The sequence below is a fragment of the Zootoca vivipara genome, chromosome 5, assembly GCF_965207765.1.
Source record: "Zootoca vivipara chromosome 5, rZooViv2.hap1.1, whole genome shotgun sequence".
NCBI classification, from domain to species: domain Eukaryota; kingdom Metazoa; phylum Chordata; class Lepidosauria; order Squamata; family Lacertidae; genus Zootoca; species Zootoca vivipara.
The window spans coordinates 90,219,109-90,240,565 of record NC_142588.1 but is presented as its reverse complement, the minus strand read 5'-3'; the positions used below and the strand labels follow the sequence as shown (position 1 = coordinate 90,240,565).

Below are 21,457 nucleotides of genomic sequence, written 5' to 3'. Positions count from 1 at the left end.
CCTATGCTTTCGAGCAGGCACTCAAGCATAAGAACCTAAGAAGAGCCTGCTGGATCAGGCCCATCAAGTCCAGCATCCTGATCTCAAAGGCGCAAGCCAGATGCCCATGGGAAACCCTTAAGCAGGAGGAGTCAAGCATAAAGGGCTCCCCCCCCCCCCGTGGTTTCCAGCAACAGGTATTCAAGCATTGCTGACTCTAACTGTGGAGGCAGAACTTATCTACGGTATTGATAGAATCATGGAATCATAGAATTGGAAGAGACCACAAGGGCCATCCAGTCCAACCCCCTGCCAAGCAGGAAACACCACCAAAGCATTCCTGACAGATGATAACCCTCTCCACCACGAATTTAGCCTAATCCTCTTTTAAAGCCATCCAAGACTAGTTGGATGTAGAGGCAAGGAGGCACCTTGGATCTTGCACGCTGAGAATTGGCTCCTCTGCTCCTCCTCGAGCTTTCAGTCTCTTATACAGTATTGGGTGCAAATCGGCAAAAGAATCAGTGTCTATGCAAGCACAAGAGAAATCACCAGAGGCGATCGCTGCCCGCCTCTCCCTCACGTACCGTATGCACTCTAGGAGCCGACTCACTTTTTCACACATCAGACATTCTCCGCCTGTTTCTGACAATCAAGCGCTGCCTCCCGCATCTGGTGTTTGTTTCATTCCTGAAATATCTCGCGCTTGAATGTTAAAAAGTCTTAAGTGCTAAGGGAGGCGGGAGGGAGGGAGGGGATGTCTCTCCTTCCTCTGTTCCCCACCCTCTCCCCCAGAACTCTATTCTGGCTGGATTTCTTCAGGGGCTCTTTTTCAGGTCTGGCAGAGGGCTAAAGGGATATCAGAAGGGCAGAACAATTACTAAAAAAGGGCTGGGGATTTGGTTGCATGACAAATAGGACACCAGCTGATTTGAAAACAACACTTCTTTTTTGACACATTAAGAACACTTTCTTTTCTTGCAGTTAATGACTTGACTGGCATCCCCCCCCCTTTAATGGATACTTTTAACAATGGATGGAAGCAAACCCCAAAATTAAATGGCAGGCAAGTAGTGTCTTTTAGGCATCCTTAGTCCAGACTCAAGCTCAGGCAAACACAGACCACTGAATACATAAGAGCGATTATATCCTCTCTTTTTTTTAAAAAAGGAAAGGGTTTTGTACATCATGCCCAGACAGACTTAAGGCACGTGACAGCCCAATCCTTTGTATGTTTACTCAGGAGTAAGACCATTGTATTACATGGTGCTTATTCTCAGGTGTAGATTATTTCACTGTTATATAACCCTTCCTCCCAAGGCTGGCATACATGACTCCACCCCCACCCCAAGCCTCTGAGGAAAGCTAGGGTGAGAAAGTGTGACTAGCCCAAGGTCGTTTTGAGTCTCCAAACCAAGACAAATGTTTCAGGATTACAGCACTCATCCCTGACCATTGGCCATGCTGGCAGGGGCTGGTGGGAGTTAGAAGTCCAAAAAGATGCAAGGCCGCAGGTTAGGAAGCTGAGATACACACTTGGTGGATCAGAGGAACGCCATGGACTTAGTGTATCTTGACTTCAATAAAGCTTTTGACAAAGTCCCTCATGATATTTTTGAAGAGAAGCTGGTAAAGAGTGGGTTGAAATTAGGTGGATTCGTAGCTGGTTGACTGACCAAACCCAAAGAGTGCTCATTAATGGTTCCTCGTCATCCTGGGAAAAAAGTGCCAAGTGGGATGCCATCTGTCATGGATGCTTTAGCTGAGATTCCTGCATTGCAGGGGGTTGGACTAGATGATCCTCAGGACCCCTTACAACTCTAAGATTCTATGGCTCTGTGATTCAGACCAATGGTCCACCTACCTCTGTTCTTGCTTGTCCCCTCTCTGTATCAGCTGCATGGCACGAGCATCTCAGAGACTCCTCTCTCCGAGGAAGTTAAGGCGCGTCTCTGAGAAGGCATGTTGGGTCACCCTGATGCTTTTGTGTCCTCTCCCACCTCCCCAACCCATCCACCATCCTCCTCCCTCTCCAGGTCTTCCCACAAGCATCCCCACCACAGAAACCAAAACAAAATAAGGTACGAGGGCTTTGGAAACGCAGAACACCCAGGGATGGGTTGCCTGGGCAACGGAGGCGCCAAAGCGCTCCGATCAAGCGGCAGAGTGCTGGAGATGATGAGGAGTGTGGTGTTGCCATGGAAACAGGGAGAAGGAGCATGGCGCTTGCCCGCATTGTTGCTCCAGAGGCAGATCCTCTTAACTCTTTGGCAGCTGGGGAGGGGGAGCACATGGACTTCCGCAGGCAGGAGGACTAGAGAAAGAAAGAGAAGTAGCAGCAGCCCTGTTTAATGCAAGAGGTTTTGCTTTGTCTCTGCAAACTAACCTCTCTGGTTTCTTGGGTAAGGAAGCAGAAGAGGAGCCACGGGAGCATCAAGAGATGCCAACCTCCTTCCCCGATTTGGGAATAAAGAGTTTTGGGGTCTTCCCACCAGCTGTGTATAAATACTGTGCCTGACACTGGAATCAGCGACTGTGTGAAGCAGATGCCCTTGGACTCCATGTCCCAGCATTCTTGACCATCGGCCATGATGGGCTTTGTAGTTGAACAACATGTCCCCCATCCCTGGTGAAAACAGTTCCCGAACCAAATTCCTGAAGAACCACGAGGTTCACCTCAAGACCCATTGCAATGTTGCAGAGGCTGGCAAAGTGAAACCCTTGGCTTGTGTTCTTCATTGGCACCACCACCTCATATTGGAGTCCTCAAGCAAAGGAATGGGGAATCTGTGGACCTCCAGATGCTGATGGAGTCCAACTCCCATCAGCCTCAACCAGCATAGCCAATGGCCTGGGATGCTGTAGTCCAGCAACATCTGGAGGGCCCTCATCTGAGCCTTCTTCCCTTGGTAGTTCCCCAGCTGGTTCCTCCCACCATTCTTCTGCGTCCAACCAGTCCATGACACCCGACAGGGAGGAGGAAGATGGGGACAAAAATATAACTAGTGGGTTCTGCCTGGTATTGGCATCAGCTCCACCTACTCTTGGGAGTCCCTGCCCTGTGTCCCACCACTGCCAACCTGGTGCCCCCTCTCCAGTCTGTGCACACAAATATCGTGTGCATCCGTAGGGCTCGAGTTGCTTGCAAAATCAGGCCAGTACAGCACAAACTTCCATGGACTGCTGCCGTTAGATGTGGGATGTAGATTTGGAACAAGATAACGCGCACAGACACAGGTCTATCCGCCTGCCTACACGCATGAGAAGCTTGAATTCTGCAGACCTAGGAATGCATTCACGGCTGCTGCTAAAACTCATTGCCTCTCCATCCTCACCTCGAACCCAACCCTGATTCAAGAGTGTGCAGTTGCCAAAGAACTTCAGAATCCTGTCTGTCACAGCACCCAAGGCGTGATTTTGCCTCTTGTACGCCGTTTCCAGTTTTGGATGACTTTGTGACTCAGATTCTTAGTACTGGGTGAGGAAAAACTCCCAATATCCAGCTGCTCTTCTAATGAGTGTGTTTTGGGATGTGTACCAGTTTATAGATTTTTAGTAACGTGAGAAAACATTCATCATGTTCCCCATTTTTGAGGAAGAGAGGTACAAAACACCGCTCTGGCAGATTGTCCCAGTTATCAGGCTGCCTTTGACTACGTGTGTGCTGAATCTCAGATTTCTAGGTCACATGAAAATACCTTAACAACTATATAATATCCTCCATCAGTCAGTTGCCAGTATCCTTTTATTACTCGGGGAGGTTTGCCCCCTTCAACTGCCACTGACACCCCTCCCCAACAGTACTTATTATGATCCCCAAATGTTAGCTGCCTTAGTTTATATTGATGTCTAAGAGGATCTTTATTAATTGTTCAATGTTACTTCAAAATGTGGGGTTTCAATTGTGATTTTATTGTGTATTTGTGACATTTTAAAAACGATGCAAACTGCTTAGAGACTTCTTTGAAGTACAAAGTTATATTTATAAATCACCCGGATAAATAAACAAATAAATGCTCTGGCAGGAGCCTTTTAAGAAGAACAAAAACTAGTCTAACCTTCCAGCCCACGTGTGGCCTGGCTTGCTCTGTGATGGAATGCTGGGCTGTCCTGCGAGATAAAATTCATGCTCTTGTTTCATGATAAGATATATATATATAAAATCCCCATATTTAAAGTTTCCTGGAGATCTGTAAAGTACCGAATATCAGTTTTCTAGGTGGCCTAGAATTACCTCAAACATCTTGAGATACACTGCTTGCCTTGCCCTTTGTTTGTGAGGAGAGATTTGGCAGAGATTTGCCTTTCAGATTTGTCTAAATATTTACCAAATGTCAGCTTTGTGAATTGTCCGGAAGTACCATAACCATTTGGGCTACACATCTGAGTCCCTCCTTTTGAGGAAGTGTGGTGCCATCTGTTGAGATTTCTGCAATGCTGGGGTTGGACTAGATGACCCTTGGGAACCCCTTCCATTTCTATGATTTCTTCCAACTTTTCCGTCTTCTTCTGCAATTATTGATATGAAGATGAGTCTGTAGAAATCCAGATCTGTTAACAACAGCCACCCATTTTTATACAAAGGCTGTCCCCTTCCTCCCCCTGCTGGAGGCGGAAAGTATTGCTTCACAAGCCAACTGACGGGACCAGCTTTTTCCATTTCCCTGAACGCAACACAAATATTTAACCACCCCCCTTCCACCTAGCCCTCCAAGTTTGCTAATGTGGGAAGCTTCTGCATGAGGCAGAAAACAAACAAAACAAAACTCTTCCTTTCAACCAATCATTAAAAGCAAGCCTGAAAGGTATTTTTTTAACACAATAAATCTGTTCGCCTTTAAGGAGGGTTTGGTGTTGTTTTTCTTCTAGTTGCCACCCATGAACACATGACTACCTTTCTGGAAGCCAATTTATACAAATGGGACCCACAACCATTCTCCATTCCTCTCCCCACTGCACCCCACAAGCCAGCCATTCAGTGTCGTGGGACCACTAATAATGTACAGCCCTTACTGGTCTGATTTTGCCTGTGCCTTTATTCTGGAGTAGGGGGTGGGTTACCTTTGGAGTTTCTAATCACAGCTGAAATAATAAGCCAACCATCTCTTGCTCAGTTCTTGCTTAAGCTGACGCTCTCAGACTTTGGGGGTTCAAGCTCCCCCTTAGAGCCCATACTGACCGGCTCCCCCTAATCCCAGCCCCAAACCATCTATTCAAGAGGTGAGGGTGCAGAGACTCTTGCACAAAGTTGTGTGGCTTGTGGGTTTCTGTGGCTTGTGGGTTGAACCAGATGACCTTTGGAGTCCCTTTACAATTATATGATTCTATAATTGGCTTTAAAAAAGGTCTAGCAAAATATACCCCCCATATTTAAATCATGCTCTGGAAAGTCGCCATCAGAAAGCAACAGCTCACTCTCAGCTCCCTAGCTCCCACAAGGCCAATGGGATCAACTAGGGTTCCCAAGCCGGGGGTGGGGGCATTCAACCCTACAAGGGCGAAGCTAAGGGGGCGGGGGAAATGAAGGCTCCCCCTGCCTCAAGGATCCTATCATCCCCTCCTTGCTGGTTTTCCACAGGCATCTGGTTGGCCACTGTGAGAACAGGATGCTGGACTAGATGGTCCAGCAGGCTCTTGTGGTCCATTTTTGCCTGCATCTTCTACAACGCAAATATTTCTGTTTTAAAACAATGGCAAGCCAAGGACCCCTAAGGGAGGGACAGGGAACTCTTGGTCCTCCGAACCATGCTAGGTTTTAGCTCCCATTAGTTCCAGCCAGCGGAGCAAATGGTCAAGGGTGATGGGAGTTGTAGTCTAACAGGCTCCACAATCTTGTTACAAAAGATGGGTCCTGGTGCTTTAGTACTAAACCCTGAACATCCACAGGGAGGCTGAGCCTCCATCAATTTTTAGGTGGATTGGTGCCAGTACAGCTTCTACCACTGGGCTCTGCCTGGACCTACATCTATAAACAGGAGCAACAGACTCCCCCTGCTTGCGGCAGGAGAATAAGAGGCTGGTTTGGGATGCCTCAGACTTAAAGTGCAAACCTCAAGCCACCTCTGCAGTTCATGAGCCTTCTTTGCCAACTCCATCCCTAGACATCGCATTAATCCTGTCAGCTTACGTGCCTGTGTTTGTGTGTTCTCTTTTCTTTGCACTCAAATTTCTCCACTGTCTTTCCACTTAAGAGGCTTCTGTCTTTGCTCTACAGACCCATTTGATCATGCGGCTTGGAAATTGGTGTTTTAAGAAACAAACCCCCCAGCTCCTACAAGGGAATAATTAGGCAAATTGACGCCTTCCTGAACTTGCACTGCTGCTTCTTCTCCAATTGTTCTTCGGAGGGTGTTTGTTTGCTTTGCAATCGCAGCTTGGGGACGCTGAGTCAACTCTGCGCTGGATGGATTCCCCCCCCCTCCCGCAGCCAGCTGGGGGCATAGTGAGCTCACACCCACAGAAAAGCTGAATCATACGATTGCTTGAAATGGATCTTTGCTTCCCCTCAGTTCACCCTCAAATCCCTCTCTCTTTTCTTGGCCCCCTCCCTTGCCAAAAGTGAGCTACAAATCAACTAGAACGATAGGTACAAATCAACTAGGACGAAGGCCTGGACTCAGCAATTGCACAGAGAAAGTTCATACAACAGAGCCTGCCAAGCTCCTGCCCTAGTCAGCCTCCCCACCTGTCCTCTGGGACCCCAGGTGCTTTGGCCCACACAAACTAAGGAGAAAGGCCAGGCCCTTTGCTCCTTAAGAAGCTTGGAGACAAGGAGCCACCCACCAGCCAGCAGCTGCCCAGGTCATTGCTGGACTACCAAGGAGAGCCGGAGTGCTGTAGTGGTTAGTTTGCTCGACTGGGAGACCAGGGTTCAAATCCCCACTCAGCCTTGAAACCCATTGGATAGCCTTGGGTGCCAGTCGCTGCCTCTCTGCCTAGCCTACCTCACAGGGTTGTTGTGAGGATTAAATGAGACCCAAGTGAATCCGAGAAAGCACTGAATTGGCACCCCCAAACTAAGCCTTATGAGAAACGGTTGAGGGAGCTGCGTATGTTTAGCCAGGGAAAGAGGAGACTGAGAGAAGATCTAAATAAAAAAATTCCTTCCAGTAGCACCTTAGAGACCCACTAAGTTTGTCATTGGTATGAGCTTTCGTGTGCATGCACACTTCTTCAGATACACTGAAACAGAAGTCACCAGACCCTTATGTATAGTCAGGGGGGGAGGGGCACCACTCAGAAGGGTGGTGGGAAACCGGACTGTTTATGACTGCATTTGGTCTTACAGGAAGAATTTACGACCGTTTACAACTCCAACTGGTCCCACACGAAAAGCGAGGGGTGAGATGGCTAAAGATAGCTTTATCATGTATAATGAGATAAGAATCCAATGTCTTTATTCAGACAAGGTCTCTGCACGGTTTTAAGTTTGGTGATAAATTGCAGTTCAGCAACTTCTCTTTCCAGTCTATTTCTGGAATTCTTTTGTAATAAGACGGCTACTTTGAGATCTTGTATAGAATGTCCTGGGAGATTGAAGTGTTCTCCTACTGGTTTCTCTGTCTTGTGATTCCTGATGTCAGATTTATGTCCATTTATCCTTTGGCGTAAGGTTTGGCCTGTTTGTCCAATATAGAGAGCTGAAGGGCACTGTTGGCATTTGATGGCATACACTATGTTAGAAGATGAGAAATTAAATAGTCCTAAGGTGGTATGTTTGGTGTTGTTGGGGCCAGTGATGGTGTTGTCCGGGTGTATGTGGCAGCAAAGTTGGCATCTGGGTTTATTGCAGGCTCTGGTACCAGTGTCCATGTTAAGTCTGGTGGTTGTATTATTGTGGGTGAGGAGTTGTTTAAGATTGGGTGGCTGTCTGTAGGCAATGAAAGGTCTTAGTCCCAGAGTTTGAGAAAGAGAATTGTCATCGTCTTGGAAAGGTTGTAGATCTCTGATGAGGCGTTGTACTGTTTTAACTTGGGAGCTGTATGTGATTACTAGTGGTGTTCTGTTATTTTCTGTTTTGGGTCTGTCTTGCAGCAAGTTCTCTCTGGGCATCAGTCTGGCTCTGTTGATCTGTTGCTTAACTTCATTGGGTGGATATTTTAGTTCTAAAAAGGTTTGCTGTAGATCTCTTAGGTGAAAGTCTCTGTCTGTAGAGTTGGAACAGATGCGGTTGTAACGTAGGGCCTGGCTATATACAATGGATTTTTTGGTATGGTAGCTAGAAGCATGTAGTGGTGCCCCCCCTCACTATATGTGGGGATCTGGTGACTTCTGTTTCAGTGTATCTGAAGAAGTGTGCATGCACACGAAAGCTCATACCAATGACAAACTTAGTTGGTCTCTAAGGTGCTACTGGAAGGAATATTTTTATTTTGTTTCGACTACACCAGACGAACACGGCTACCTACCTATGAGAGAAGATCTGATAGCCATCTTCAAATACCTCAAGGAAGATGGAGCAAGCTTGTTTCCTCCTCTACACCCCTCCACCTCCCCAAGTTCTGCTGCTTCATCCTTGCTTTCCAAAGATGAGGACATCACTTCAGATACTCCTCCCCTCCCTTCCTCCCCCCTTTGCTTCGATTCAAGCAGTGTTTATATTAAAGAGACAAGGCAGGCTCTGAAAGATTCATCTATTTATCAATAAGCCTTGATTCCGCATTTGCTCAGTGAAGCTCTGCCAGTGCTCGGCTCATGCCCAGCCTCGGCTCAACGCATCAGTCCAAACAGCCAGTAAAGAAAGACTAAGACAAGCCAAATGACTGTTGCTAATCCACCAGGAGCTTGATGCAAGTTTTCCGGGGGGTGGGAGATGCCAGTCCAGGAAGGCAAGTCCCCACCAGCAAGACATCAGCCAGTTGAACAACACATTGGGATGCTCACCCAGAACTTGTCTGGCTCTCTGCCTCAAATGCTTCTGCAGGAAACAGATCCAAGTAATTCCAGGATGAGCAAGGGGACCACTGGCAGATCGTGACTGAGCAACGGCATGCTGCTCAGGGATTGGGTTGACTCAATGGGGAAAGGAATTGCCCTGAGCTCCCAGGTGCAGGACTGCACTTGTAAGGGATTAGAGCTAGAGTACAGTTGGCACATTTCACCTAGAGCTGCTGGCCTGCTTTTAGCAGACCCCTGCTTGCCCCGTTCCCACCTTGGCTACCTGTGGGATGATTCTCTAGGTTAAGGCAGCTAAAATGAGGCTCCTCATGGCTGGTGCAACGCTGAAAACCTTCCTGCCCAAACGTGAGGCCTCCAGCTGCAGATCCTCCAGCTGCAGCAGTAGTCCCGTTGCAGAGGCTGCGACATTACACCAAGCAGGTAAATGATCCTGTGTCCTGCTTGCTAACAGAGGGAGGTGCTCCATAAAAACAAAACCCTACTACGAAATCTAAACCCGGCTTGCAGTACAGCATGAGAACAAGTGGCTCTTTCAGCCATTTTTTTTTAAAAAATGTGTTGCCTTTAACCCACTGTGACCCTTTTTTCTTGGGGGCGGAGAGGTCAAAGCAGGGAGAGATGGTGGTCAGCTGGGCTCAGAGAGGTTGCCTCAGAGCGGAACGTGGCCCAGATTCCAAGAAGCTGAAGTTGGGGGTGAAGATCCTTACCCGCTGCTGGATCTGCGAGGTCCTCCTCCTGTCTCCTGCGGCAACTTGGCACATGGGCAGGAGCGGTCCAGGTAGCTCAGGGGCTCCTTCCATGCCTCTGGGCAGAAAGTGCAATGGATCAACACAGCTTGCAGCTCTTCCCAGCCAAGCAGTGCCAAGATGATGACCTAACTATTGCAATATCATCTTTGGACACACCTCTTAAGAACAATAATTTTTTTTGGGGGGGGGAGGAAAATGTGGTGGAGTTTGCACCCTCCAACACTAAAGGAGACCCTCACTTTCCATGCAAACACACGCCTGTTCTCTTAACCTTCGCAGGCTCTCCTGGGGGCACCTAGTGGGACACGTTCAACATCACCCAGAGCTGTGCCCTCAGGCTTGATAGAGGGGGACCACCCGGTCTATGGGGCTCCTGCAGATGGGGCAGGTGCGGCTGGGGAAGGCCTGGAAGCAGCGGAAGCAGCAGCAGACATGCCCACAGGGGAGCAGGACGCACTCGCGGAGGCTGGTGAGGCAGATGACGCAGGCGTTCTCGGGCGGCTCTTCCGACAGATCCAGGCCAGCACTCTGGTGGCGCCGGAGGTTCTCAAACTCCTGCCGCTGTGCCTCCTGTTCCTGGTGCACCTTGTGACGGCGGTAAGCTCGGCAAAGGGCACGGAGGACAACAGCCACAGCCGCCAAGCTGCATAGCAGTGAAGCCCACTTCCAGAAGCTGCTGACTGAGCGCAGGTCAGCCAAGATGGTTTCCCAGTCCCCGAGGCGCAGGAAGTAGCCGGTACCATCCGCCGGGGGCTGGAGGTGGAGGGAGCCGTCCCGGTGCAGGGCGAGCTCGCCGATGCCGGTGAGGCTGCTCCCCACCAGGAGCATCTCTTCTGTCTCCAGGAAGCCCTTTGGCTTCTCCCCACTCAGGTAGTGGCTGAGCAAGTCCTTGAAGCCATGCGAGGTCTGCTGGAAGCGCTCGTACACCGTCTCCACGGGCAGCTCAACAGCGTGGAGGGGCGACTCCACGCACACCTGCCCCGAGGCCTTGCCGCTGGGGGACGCCAGGACAAACGGCACCGTGTGGACTTGCTCCAGTACCACCCGCTCGCTGTCCGTCCTGCAACGACGTAGAGAGCTCTGAGGAGAGGGGCTGGGGCAGGGCGGCCAAGGAAGCGGCCTTTGGAGCGGTCCGAAATCTCCCCCAAACAGCACTGACCACCAGGGGCGTTCATGCTGCAACACTTCTGCTGGGAGGCAAGGCTGCACTGATCTAACCGCTTCTCGTCTGGCACATTCTAGCCTGCTCCACCCTGAGGATTAGGCAGGGTTGCAGCCTACAGGCAATGGGCATCCATATGAAAACCAGACTCCCAGTGAGCTGCAGCCACCCAACCCTTGGCCTGTGTGATTTCTGCATTGCCGAAAGGGAACGAATTCTGCACCGAGAAAAGTTTAAATCTGTAAGGTGCCTTGGTGGTGCAAACAAAGCATGTTTGCAACTGCGTCCTTAGTCATTTTTTCTTTGCAAGCTATGGGGAGGTGGAAGGACACTAAATAAAGGATACTTTATTCAGGACACTAAATAAAGCCTTGCCCACTAGAAATATGGCCACCAACTGTTGCTCAATTGACTGTGAGGACAGTTACACAGCCAAAAGGGCTATATGCTTGGTTTTCCTTTTCTCTTTAAAAGCAGAGATTCTTAGGACACTGAGCTGTGGTACCCGTCATCCCACCTCTAGTCCTGCCAAAAGCCAAATAGGGGGTCTTGCAGAGTTTTTAGAAAATGCTCAGAAGGAGGGCTGGGGAATCTTTTTGGGCTTTAAGGGCCAACTTTGGCAGGTGGGTGGGTCAGCCCATCTGTCAATCACATATCATCATGATGTCACATGATTGACAGGTTGGTTGTCCCGTCCTCCCGTCAACATCCCTTGTGAGGCATTCCCAAGCACTGAGGAATCTACTCCTGCCTTGACAGGCCAGCGCACCTCGCACCTGAGGAAGGACTACAGCTCTGCACCAAAGCATCAGGTCCCAGGGTTCAATCCGCAGCATCTCTAGGCAGGGCTGGGAAAAGCCCTCTCTGCCTAAAACCCCTGGGAGCTTCTGCTAGCTAGAGCAGGCAGCCGATCAATCAATGGTCTGACTCAGTGTGAGGCAGCTTCCTATGTACCCTCAATGCTCTCCTTGGGCAGCCTGATCTACAGCACATGCCAGCCAATGGGGCTGCCTCAAAACAGCTGCTTCCAAGGCTCCTCTCTTGACGTTTCCCTTGCTTACCAGCTGCGGGCCAAGCTATTCCAGATCAGTCGATGCTCCTTTAGCACCAGCCTCTCGATCACCCCCTGCAGTTCTTCATGGTATGGGCTGGTCAGAGCCGCCTCGACGGGCTGGACTACTCCTAAAGAAGGAGAGAAGGAGACAGGGGTTCAGGAAAGGAAGTGCCAGGGTGTTCGTTGCAGAGTCTGAGTCTGGCTATCAGTTTGGTATCACCAGCACTGCCCAGCAGTGCCTCTCCAGGGTTTCAGAGAGGAGACAATTCCCATTCTGAACTGGAGATGCCAGGGATTGGGCAAGAGACCTTCTGCATGAAAAGCAGATGCTCTACTTTTATTGCAACATCATTTTTGGACGTGACTCATAGCAACAACATGTTGGGCGGGGAGAATGTGTAATCCAGCTCACTAACCCCAAGAGAAGGAGATTGCATCCCTCCATCGTTAAAGTACAGCCTCATTCTCCATGTGATTTACAGGTATTTAAGAACCACCCCAAGGGACCCAGGTGGCGCTGTGGTTAAACCACTGAGCCTAGGGCTTGCTGATCAGAAGGTCGGCGGTTCGAATCCCTGTGACGGGGTTGCTTGGTCCCAGCTCCTGCCAACCTAGCAGTTCGAAAGCACGTCAAAATGCAAGTAGATAAATAGGAACCGCTACAGCGGAAAGGTAAACGGCGTTTCCATGTGCTGCTCTGGTTTGCCAGAAGCGGCTTTGTCATGCTGGCCACATGACCTGGAAGCTATACGCTGGCTCCCTCGGCCAATAATGTGAGATGAGCGCGCAACCCCAGAGTCGGTCACGACTGGACCTAATGGTCAGGGGTCCCTTTACCTTTACCTTTAAGAACCACCCCATTCTGACCCACTTAGATGAAACCCATGAAATGAAACAGGGACAGAGAGAAGATCAAAGAATCAGAGAATTGTAGCACTGGAAAGGACCACAAGGGTCCTTGCAATGCAGGACTCTTTTGCTCAACGCGGGGTTCAAACCCATGACCCTGAAATTAAGCGTCTTATGTTCTACCAACTGGGACAAGATTCAGGCAATGCATATAGTAAGCCTGGGACTCCAAACAGAGACGCGCCATTCAGTTCTCCCTCTCTCTCATTTACAAAAATTTCGCTGCCTGGTCTCCTGGAGGCAATTCCTGCTCACCACAGCTGACCATTTACAAACCTGCAATAAATCCCAACAGCAGAGACTTGCTGTTTCTCCTGGCAGAATTTGTGCAAAGAACTCTGAAAGCAATAGAAAAGGGTTGAGGTGCTCTGATGTGGCCCTGATGGCTTCCAAAGCCAGGCAAAATAAGCTCACCTTCAATGGCAACATAGTGTAGGCAGCTGCTTCCTGTGGCAGAGAGGATGCTGGGAAGACTGTCATTGACTTGAAGCTTTGGCGCTTCCTACATGGAAGAAGAAAAATGAGCAAGGGTTTAAATGGAAGAGGCAGTAGAAGAAAAAAAATGTTAAGTCCCGAGTTCAAATCTAAGTTCTTTCCTGATCTTCCAATTCAACAGCTCTAGTCAATTCTCTATGTCGCAAGAACTTTATTTCTTATGTTCATCAGTCGTCTTGTGCAACGAACCTCTAGGCGAGAGACGATCCAATATAGAACAAACATTAAAATATAGCAAGACACCAGCGGATTGCAAACATTTCAAAATAACACAGCTAATCAGCAAGGGAGGGAAAAGTATCTGCACCAGTGCAACAATATCAAAGCTAAAAACCCAATTGCAAGCTAAAGATAAACACCATCAAATTATACGGAGGCTGAAACTAGCAACGTTATAATAATACGAAAATGTTTACAAATGTTAAAAGGCCCAGAGAGAATCCAAGCCCCCACCATCCTCCATGTTGGAGTGGGATGGATTGACACGGGGGTGTCCCTCCACCTACCTCTGCCAGCGGAAGAGCTCTGCCATGGCAGGAAGCCTTGTCACCAAGGGTCCTGCTGCCCCAGTACACCCGCCTAAATGGCAGACGAGCAGAAAGTGCAGAAAGCTGCCTGTAACCAGCGGAAACCCCTGGGATGTGACCCTAATGTCCTGTGTGAACTCAGATGCTGTCACATAGTGGCAATGTGCCTGCACCAGTCCTCTTTGCTACACCAGCCTGGGAGTTGGCACAACACCTCCATCGTTCAGCCCAGACTGTAGGTGTGGTGCTGGCTCTGCTACTCCATCAAGGGGTCAGGATTGCAGCCTTGAAAGGTCTCTGTCCAGGACCAAAGTGGCATTAAAGTAGGTATCAGGAAAACCTCTTTAGAGACAGAGTTCCATAAATGGGGGGCCAGCACCAACAAGGCCATCTCTCTCATTGCCACCCTGTGTGCTTCAGAATTAGGTGGCAATCAGAAGAGGGTCTCCGCAGATGGTCTCAGAGCAGAGGTAGCTACATAAGCAAACAGATGTCCCATTAGGGACAGGGGTTCCAAGCCATGTAGGGCTTTAATGGTTAAAAGCAGCACATTGATTTGGGCCTGATGTTATCCAACCAAGTGCTGTGTGGCTGGCGTACTAATAGACGATCTCTCCCCGTACATCCCTCCCCATGCCCCAAGGTCATCAATGGCAGGGACGGGGAGCCTGTGGTCCCCCAGAAGTTGCTGGACTACAACTCCCATCGTTCCTGACAACTGGTCACGTGGGCTGCAGGTTATGGGAGCTGGAGTCTATCAAGATCTAGTGTCACAGGCTCCCCAACCCTTAAAAGCTGCCCAATTCACACTTCTAAATGTCTCTGCTGAATTCACACTTCAAAGCTACCCTGCTGGTTTAGGCCAAAAGCCCATCTAGCCAAGCATTCAGTTTCCAGCAACACCCTGCAAGTTGCAGCAAAATTCTACCCCCTGTGAACCTGACAAACCCTTTCCAAAGCCATCAAAGCTTGTGCCCATCCCAAAATCTCAGGGTGGTGAATTTCGCTCAGTTGGTGGAGCATGAGACTCTTAACCTCATAGTTGTGGGTTTCAGCCCCACGTTGGGCAAAAGATTCCTATATATGAAGACTAGATGATCCTCATGGTGCCTTCCCACTCTACACTTCTATGCTGTGCAGTGGGATGCTATTTTGTGTCTGCCCTGAACTGACAACCATTGGGCAACCCTTCTAACCACCCTGGGTTCTGGCACTACACTCCCTCGAACTCCAGCTAAAATAGCTACAATATGTGGGTAAATACCAGTCTATCATATAGTAATATCGTAAAGATGATTGAAGCAACATAGGAAATGCTTTGAATACTTGAGACAAGCTGTATAGATGCTAAATGTCACTCCGATCTGTTCTCCCGAGAGCAAGGGAGATGCAGGATGTGCAACAGCATACCTGGATCTTGGTCACCACCTTGGCCTTCTTCCTGTGTAGGTAATAAAATAGACCAGAGAAGGCCAGGCTGGATCCTAAACACACCAGCTCTCCTGGTGTCAGAGGCAAAGCATCCATCAGAGCTTCTTCCTGACAGCTGGAAGAGAAGCAAAATCAGATACTGAGTTACACAGGAACAAGGAAACACCTCTCCCACCAAGAGTGATTCTTGGACATGGAAGTGTCCACAAACACCCTAGGAGAACAAGCACTGTGTGAATAACACTAGAGGAAGCTGCCTTCTACAGAGTCAGAACACTGGCCCATGTAGCTCAGTGCTGTCTATACTGACTTGGGGAGACCCAAGATCAAACATGGGACTCCCCCCTCCCCCGCTTATGCTAAGTCTGCCTAGCCCTTTATAGATCTGTAAGACCACTTAGATTATCTGGGGAAATTCCACTCATGGCACCACTGTACAAAATATCATAGGGTGGTGCCCTGAAAACTGGCATCTTCTGCTATTGCCCCCCTATGCTATAAAATGCCCTTCCCTCTGTAATACATGAAGATCGGACCCACAAGTTCAGGTGCCGTTTTTATTCTCCCGAACATCCACTTTCATTTTTAGATGGTTCCTTTACTGCGGCTGTTTTAGTGGTTTCTATTTTTGTTGTTGTTCTCGTGATACTGCCTATCACTTTTATGTTGTACAAAACGCTTGGAGATTTTTTTTAAAAAGCGGTTTACAAGCACTTTTAAATAAATAAATAAATAAATGCACTGCAAAACTTCTGCTGAGATGCCGCCCTTCGCTTTATGCAGAATGCTGGTCACATGACCCAGGCCGAGATACCACTTTATCAAGCCTGAACAAGGAAGAAGGCAGTGCCAGATTGATTTTTCTGCAGAGCTTTGCTTGGTGTCATATGCTCCGTCCAGTGTCCCCTTCAGTTGCCCTGCTGATATCAAGAACACCCAAAGGGCAGCCTCTCCAGGATGAAAGCAGGATTTCTGGGAGGTGGACAGGAATGAGAAGTTCTGCACTACTGGTTCAACATCTCCACCTTTACTCCGCAAAACCACCTTAGACTGGTGACCTGCATTTCGTTCATGAGCCACCTTGGATTGCATTCTACAAAGTTCACTCAGAGCAGAAATGAACGGACCTACAGAATGGTTAGAATGTGGCATTACCCTGGGAGAGACCAGGGTTCAAATTCCCCACTCAGCCACCAAGCTCCCTGGGCTAGTCAATGTCTCTCAACCTAGCCTACCTCACAGGGCTGTTGTGAGGACAAACCAGAAGGGGGAGAACCAAGTACAGTACACCACCTTGACCCCCCCCGGGGGGGGAGGTGGGATATAATTGTAGAATAAATAAGCTGGCTGCTGACTTCAAAGGGTCTACCCAGCAGGGCTGGCGTTGACGTGCGGAACAGAGAAATCTAACCTTTGCACCAGGAAACTACTTGCTCCAGAGGAGGGAGCAAAGGGCTGGTAGGCCCTGGCAGCAGAGGAGAGCGCCGCAAGGCTTGCCCACCCAGGGAAAGGGAAGTCCCTCCATGCCCAGCCCTGCCCCCCCCGAAACACGTGCTCCGAGGCACCCACGCCCATTCCCTCCACCCAACTCCGCGTCCAGGATCTGTGTTCAAATCCCGCCCCAACTCAAGCCACGAAGCTCGCCGAGCGACCTGACAGCCTGTCTGCCTAACTAACCCACTTGGTAGGGTTGTGGTGGGGAGTGAAAGGGAAACGAGAAAAGTGGGATACAGTACAAAGGCAACGTTGACATGCAGGTGCAGGTAAGCGGCGGGTCTCGGCCCCACCTACCTCTTGGAGCGAGAGCGGTCACCTCCATCTCCGCGGACCTCTTTCCCAGCGGAACCAAGCAACGCGCATCAGATCCCCGGCCGAGCTGCCCAGTGCATTACACCCGCTCTGCTCCGCCCCTCGCCGCGGTGGCACACGGGAAGCGAAGTCCAGCGGGCCTCGCGCCCTGGTGGCAACGCGGCGACCACCTCCGCGACAGAGACTACGACTCCCGACATGCTCTGCATCGCCCAATGGAAGGCAGCGGCATACGCTGAGTACGTTCTGATTCGCTCCGAAGTTACCGGGGACTACAAATCCCATCAGGCGTAGCGGCGAGCTTAGCTGGTCTGTCCAGCAAAGCATTTAAATGCATAGCTGCCAAGTTATCCCTTTTTTAAAAGGGATTTTCCCTTATGCTGAATAGGCTTCCTCGCGAGAAAAGGGAAAACTTGGCAGCTATGTTTAAATGGCTTTGACAGCGATTTGGAGGCGTGGAAATGGACGAGGGCGACGGAAAGGTTTTTTTTTTTACCTTGCCCGGAGTTTACTCCATTTATCCGAGCTTGCACCGTGGTCTGGCAGAGGAGCTTGTTGCATTTAATTATCCTTCACTGAGCCCTTTCCCGCACCTGCTGGAAACATTCCTGCTTAGAAAACTGAGGTGGTTTTGATCTGCTTTAGCATTTCAGTTTTTTGTATGTTTTTAAAGTACGCCTGCAATTCCCACCCCCCTGTATTTTCTTGTCCTTTTTTGTTTTGTTTTTGTAAGCCGCTCTGAGGTGCTTTTTTTTTAATGTACTGTCAAGCGGTGTAGAAATTTAATGAGATAAATAAAAACAAATAATAAATCAATTATTGTTAAAGCCATTCATATGCTGGTTTAATGTCATGCCCTCTCTTATTCTAGGCTGCATCAACAGAAGTGTTGTGTCCAGATTAAGGGGTCCCTTCCAAATATGATTCTAGCTACAGTAGTTGAAATCAATGCTTTGCAGGTGGTTGGACTAAATGACACTTGCAGTCACTTTCAACTCTACAATTCTGTGATTCTAGTGTTACTCTGGAACTCTCTAGCTTTCTCCATAATTCAGCACATGTTTGCAATTTGGTCTCTGGTTCCTCTGCCCCTTTGAAATCCAGCTTGCACTTCTGGGAGTTCTCGGTCCACATACTGCTTAAGCCTGCCTTGTAGAATTTTAAGCATAACCTTGCTAGCATGTTAAATGAGCGCAATTGTGTGGTAGTTGGAGCATTCTTTGGCACTGCCCTTCTTTGGGATTGGGAGTGCTTGATCACCTCATCTGTCTCCTGAGAAATCTCTATGTGGGACAAGAAGCTACAGTTAGAACTGGATATGGAATAACTGATTGGTTCAAAATTTGGAAAGGAGTACAACAAGGCTGTATATTGTCTCCCCGCTTATTTAACTTATATGCAGAACTCATCATGCGAAAGGCTGGACTGGATGAATCCCAAACTGGAATTAAGATTGCCGGAAGAAATATCAACAACCACAGATATGCTGATGACACAACCTTGATGGCAGAAAGTGAGGAGGAATTAAAGAACCTTTTAATGAGGGTGAAAGAGGAGAGTGCAAAATATGGTCTGAAGCTCAACATCAAAAAAACCAAGATCATGGCCACTGGTCCCGTCACCTCCTGGCAAATAGAAGGGGAAGAAATGGAGGCAGTGAGAGATTTTACTTTCTTGGATTCCATGATCACTGCAGATGGTGACAGCAGCCACAAAATTAAAAGACGCCTGCTTCTCGGGAGAAAAGCAATGACAAACCTAGACAGCATCTTAAAAAGCAGAGACCTCACCATAGTTAAAGCTATGGTTTTCCCAGTAGTGATGTATGGAAGTGAGAGCTGGACCATAAAGAAGGCTGATCGCTGAAGAAGGCTGATCGCTGAATTGATGCTTTTGAATTGTGGTGCTGGAGGAGACTCTTGAGAGTCCCATGGACTGCACGAAGTTCAAACCTATCCATTCTGAAGGAAATCAGCCCCAAGTGCTCACTGGAAGGACAGATCTTGAAGCTGAGGCCCCAATACTTTGGCCACCTCATGAGAAGAGAAGACTCCCTGGAAAAGACCTTGATGTTGGGAAAGATTGAGGGCACAAGGAGAAGGGGACGACAGAGGACAAGATGGTTGGACAGTGTTCTCGAAGCTACGAACATGAGTTTGATCAAACTGCGAGAGGCAGTGGAAGGCAGTAGTGCCTGGCGTGCTCTGGTCCATGGGGTCACGAAGAGTCAGGCACGACTAAATGACTAAACAACAACAACAACAACAACAACAGTGTTGCTCTATTCTGCCTTGCCACACCCAGCCTGGAGTTCTGTGGCCAGTTCGGGGCACCCCAGTTCAAGAAGAATGTTGACAAGCTTGAAGGTGTGCAGAGGAGGATGACCAAGATGACCAAGGGTCTGGAAACCAAGCCTGATGAGGAACGGTTGAAGGAGCTGGATATGTTTAGCCTGGAAAAGAGGAGACTGAGAGGTGACATGATAGCCGCCTTCAAATATCTGAAGGGCTGCCATATGGAAGATGCAGCAAGCTTGCTTAATGCTGCTCCAAAGGGTAAGATTTGAATTACAAGAAATGAAATTCTGACTAAACATTAGAAAGAGCTTTCTGACTGTAAGAGCTGTGGTGGACTGTCCTTCATTGGAGGCTTTTAAACAGAGGTTGGATGGCCATCTGTCAGAGATTCTTTAGTAGTGATTCCAGCCTTGCAAGGCAGGGTTGAACTAGATGACCCTTTGGACCCCTTACAAGGCTACAATTCTGTGATTCTATGTACACTAGAAACGAAACATACCTAGGGATGATGTGAGTTGTAGTCCCAAAACAGCTGGAGGGCCAAGTTTGGCCATGCCTGGTCTAGGGTATGCTCCTAATCCCAATTTCTAGCCTAAAAGCAGGAGGCTGTGTTTGCAGTTTCACGAACCTTCTCTCTCCAGATTTCATTTTCACCAATCATTATCCAGGACCACTTTGAAATAACCAAGCAGAAAGTGCTTTTAATAATTAAATACACCAACAGCATCCCCCCCTCCCCAACACACACACACACGCATACATACACACACACACAAACGTTCTAATCCAAGGCACTATTCCCCACCAAGCTCAATAGATGGGAAGCAAAAGTTTGGAAAATCTCTAAGCCAAGCTAGTTTCGGATCGGTAATGATCCTGGAAAAGGGGTGAAAGGAAACATCTCCGAAGTGATCCGGTGGGTCCCTCCCTCCCCCATCTCTCCTGGGGTCAGTCTCCTTAATGCCCAGATGCTGCGTGGATTCGTGTGCTTTCAACAGGGTAGTGATGATGATATACGTTTGACTTTTATTACACCTGTCTTGCAAAAGTCCATGAAAGGATCTGAACATCATAGTCTAAAACTACTGCTAGAGGACAAGAATTCCAAGACTACATTAAATGTAGCCAAATTTTGCGTGTCTGCAATCAATCGCAGGAAGCAAGTGATATCCCATAATGACCCAACCCCTAAATGTCAACTACAGGGAGTCCGTTAAGAAGTGATTTTAATTTTTGTATTTAAATCCTCGTTATTTTCACACTGCCTTTTGCATTTTGTTATGCTTTGTGTTGATCTGTATTACTGTATGTGTTGATGCTGGTCTGCGACCGTATTAATAAATTCATTCAACAGGGTAGTCTGGATCTGCCCAGGTATCTGGTGGCAAGAGGTGGGGTCAGGGGCATAAGAAGTGGGGGGCAGAGGGGGCGGGCCGCCCCGGGTGCCACTCTGGGTGTGTGTGTGACAAGATGGCCCCTGCCTTCCCCCAGCTGTAGAGCGGCTGACAGCGCGTGCAGTCTGTATAGGCGCCGCCCATGCGGCATCCCTCACACGCCGTCCATATGGGCTTCCGTACGGGCTGCCTCTCGCACAGTGACTGCACGGGCTGCTGCACATGTGGACTCCATATGGAATGCTGCTCATGTGGCAGCCTGTACTGTCGCTGTGCAAGCGGCAGCCCGTACAGACGCCATGCAAACAGCAGCCCATATAGCTGCCACGCAGTGACAGCCCATACGGCCGCCATGCGCGAGTGGCAGCCTGTATGGCCCACCACACACGAACAGCAGCCGCTACGGACTGCGCATGTGCGGCATTCTGTACGGAGTGCGCATGCGGGGGATGCCACACATGCACACTGCATACGGGCTGCCCCGCCCCAGGTGCCGGAGAAGGTTCCTCTGACACTGGTGGGGATTTCTCTTTGTGAAGGAGTGGGGTGCTTGGTTGGTGCAACTCTAGCCAGAAAGAGGCTCACCATTACACAGTGATTGGGGTGGGATTGTGCGCACGCATGGGTGGTGCGGCACCTTCCTCTGCTGCACAATGCCGGTGAGATGGCGCCATAGCCCAGGCTAGCAAGAGAGGAAAGTGTACCATGGCCAGAGGCTTGCTGCTGCTTTGGATATTTGACTTTGTAGGAAAA

The 21,457-nt window shown here is 49.1% G+C and overlaps 1 protein-coding gene across 1 annotated transcript; it reads right to left on the bottom strand.

Moving 5' to 3' along the window:
* Nucleotides 1–8,600: 8,600 nt before the first annotated feature.
* On the bottom strand, nt 8,601–17,065 carry LOC118093875 (mitochondrial ubiquitin ligase activator of nfkb 1-A). Its single transcript, XM_035133665.3, has 5 exons — nt 16,996–17,065; nt 15,184–15,319; nt 13,166–13,253; nt 11,850–11,970; nt 8,601–10,686 (listed from the first exon to the last, which is right to left on the bottom strand). Exons 2-5 carry the CDS (start codon nt 15,298–15,300, stop codon nt 9,960–9,962), a joined length of 1,053 nt encoding a protein of 350 aa, XP_034989556.1. The 5' UTR covers nt 15,301–15,319; nt 16,996–17,065; the 3' UTR covers nt 8,601–9,959.
* Nucleotides 17,066–21,457: the final 4,392 nt, after the last annotated feature.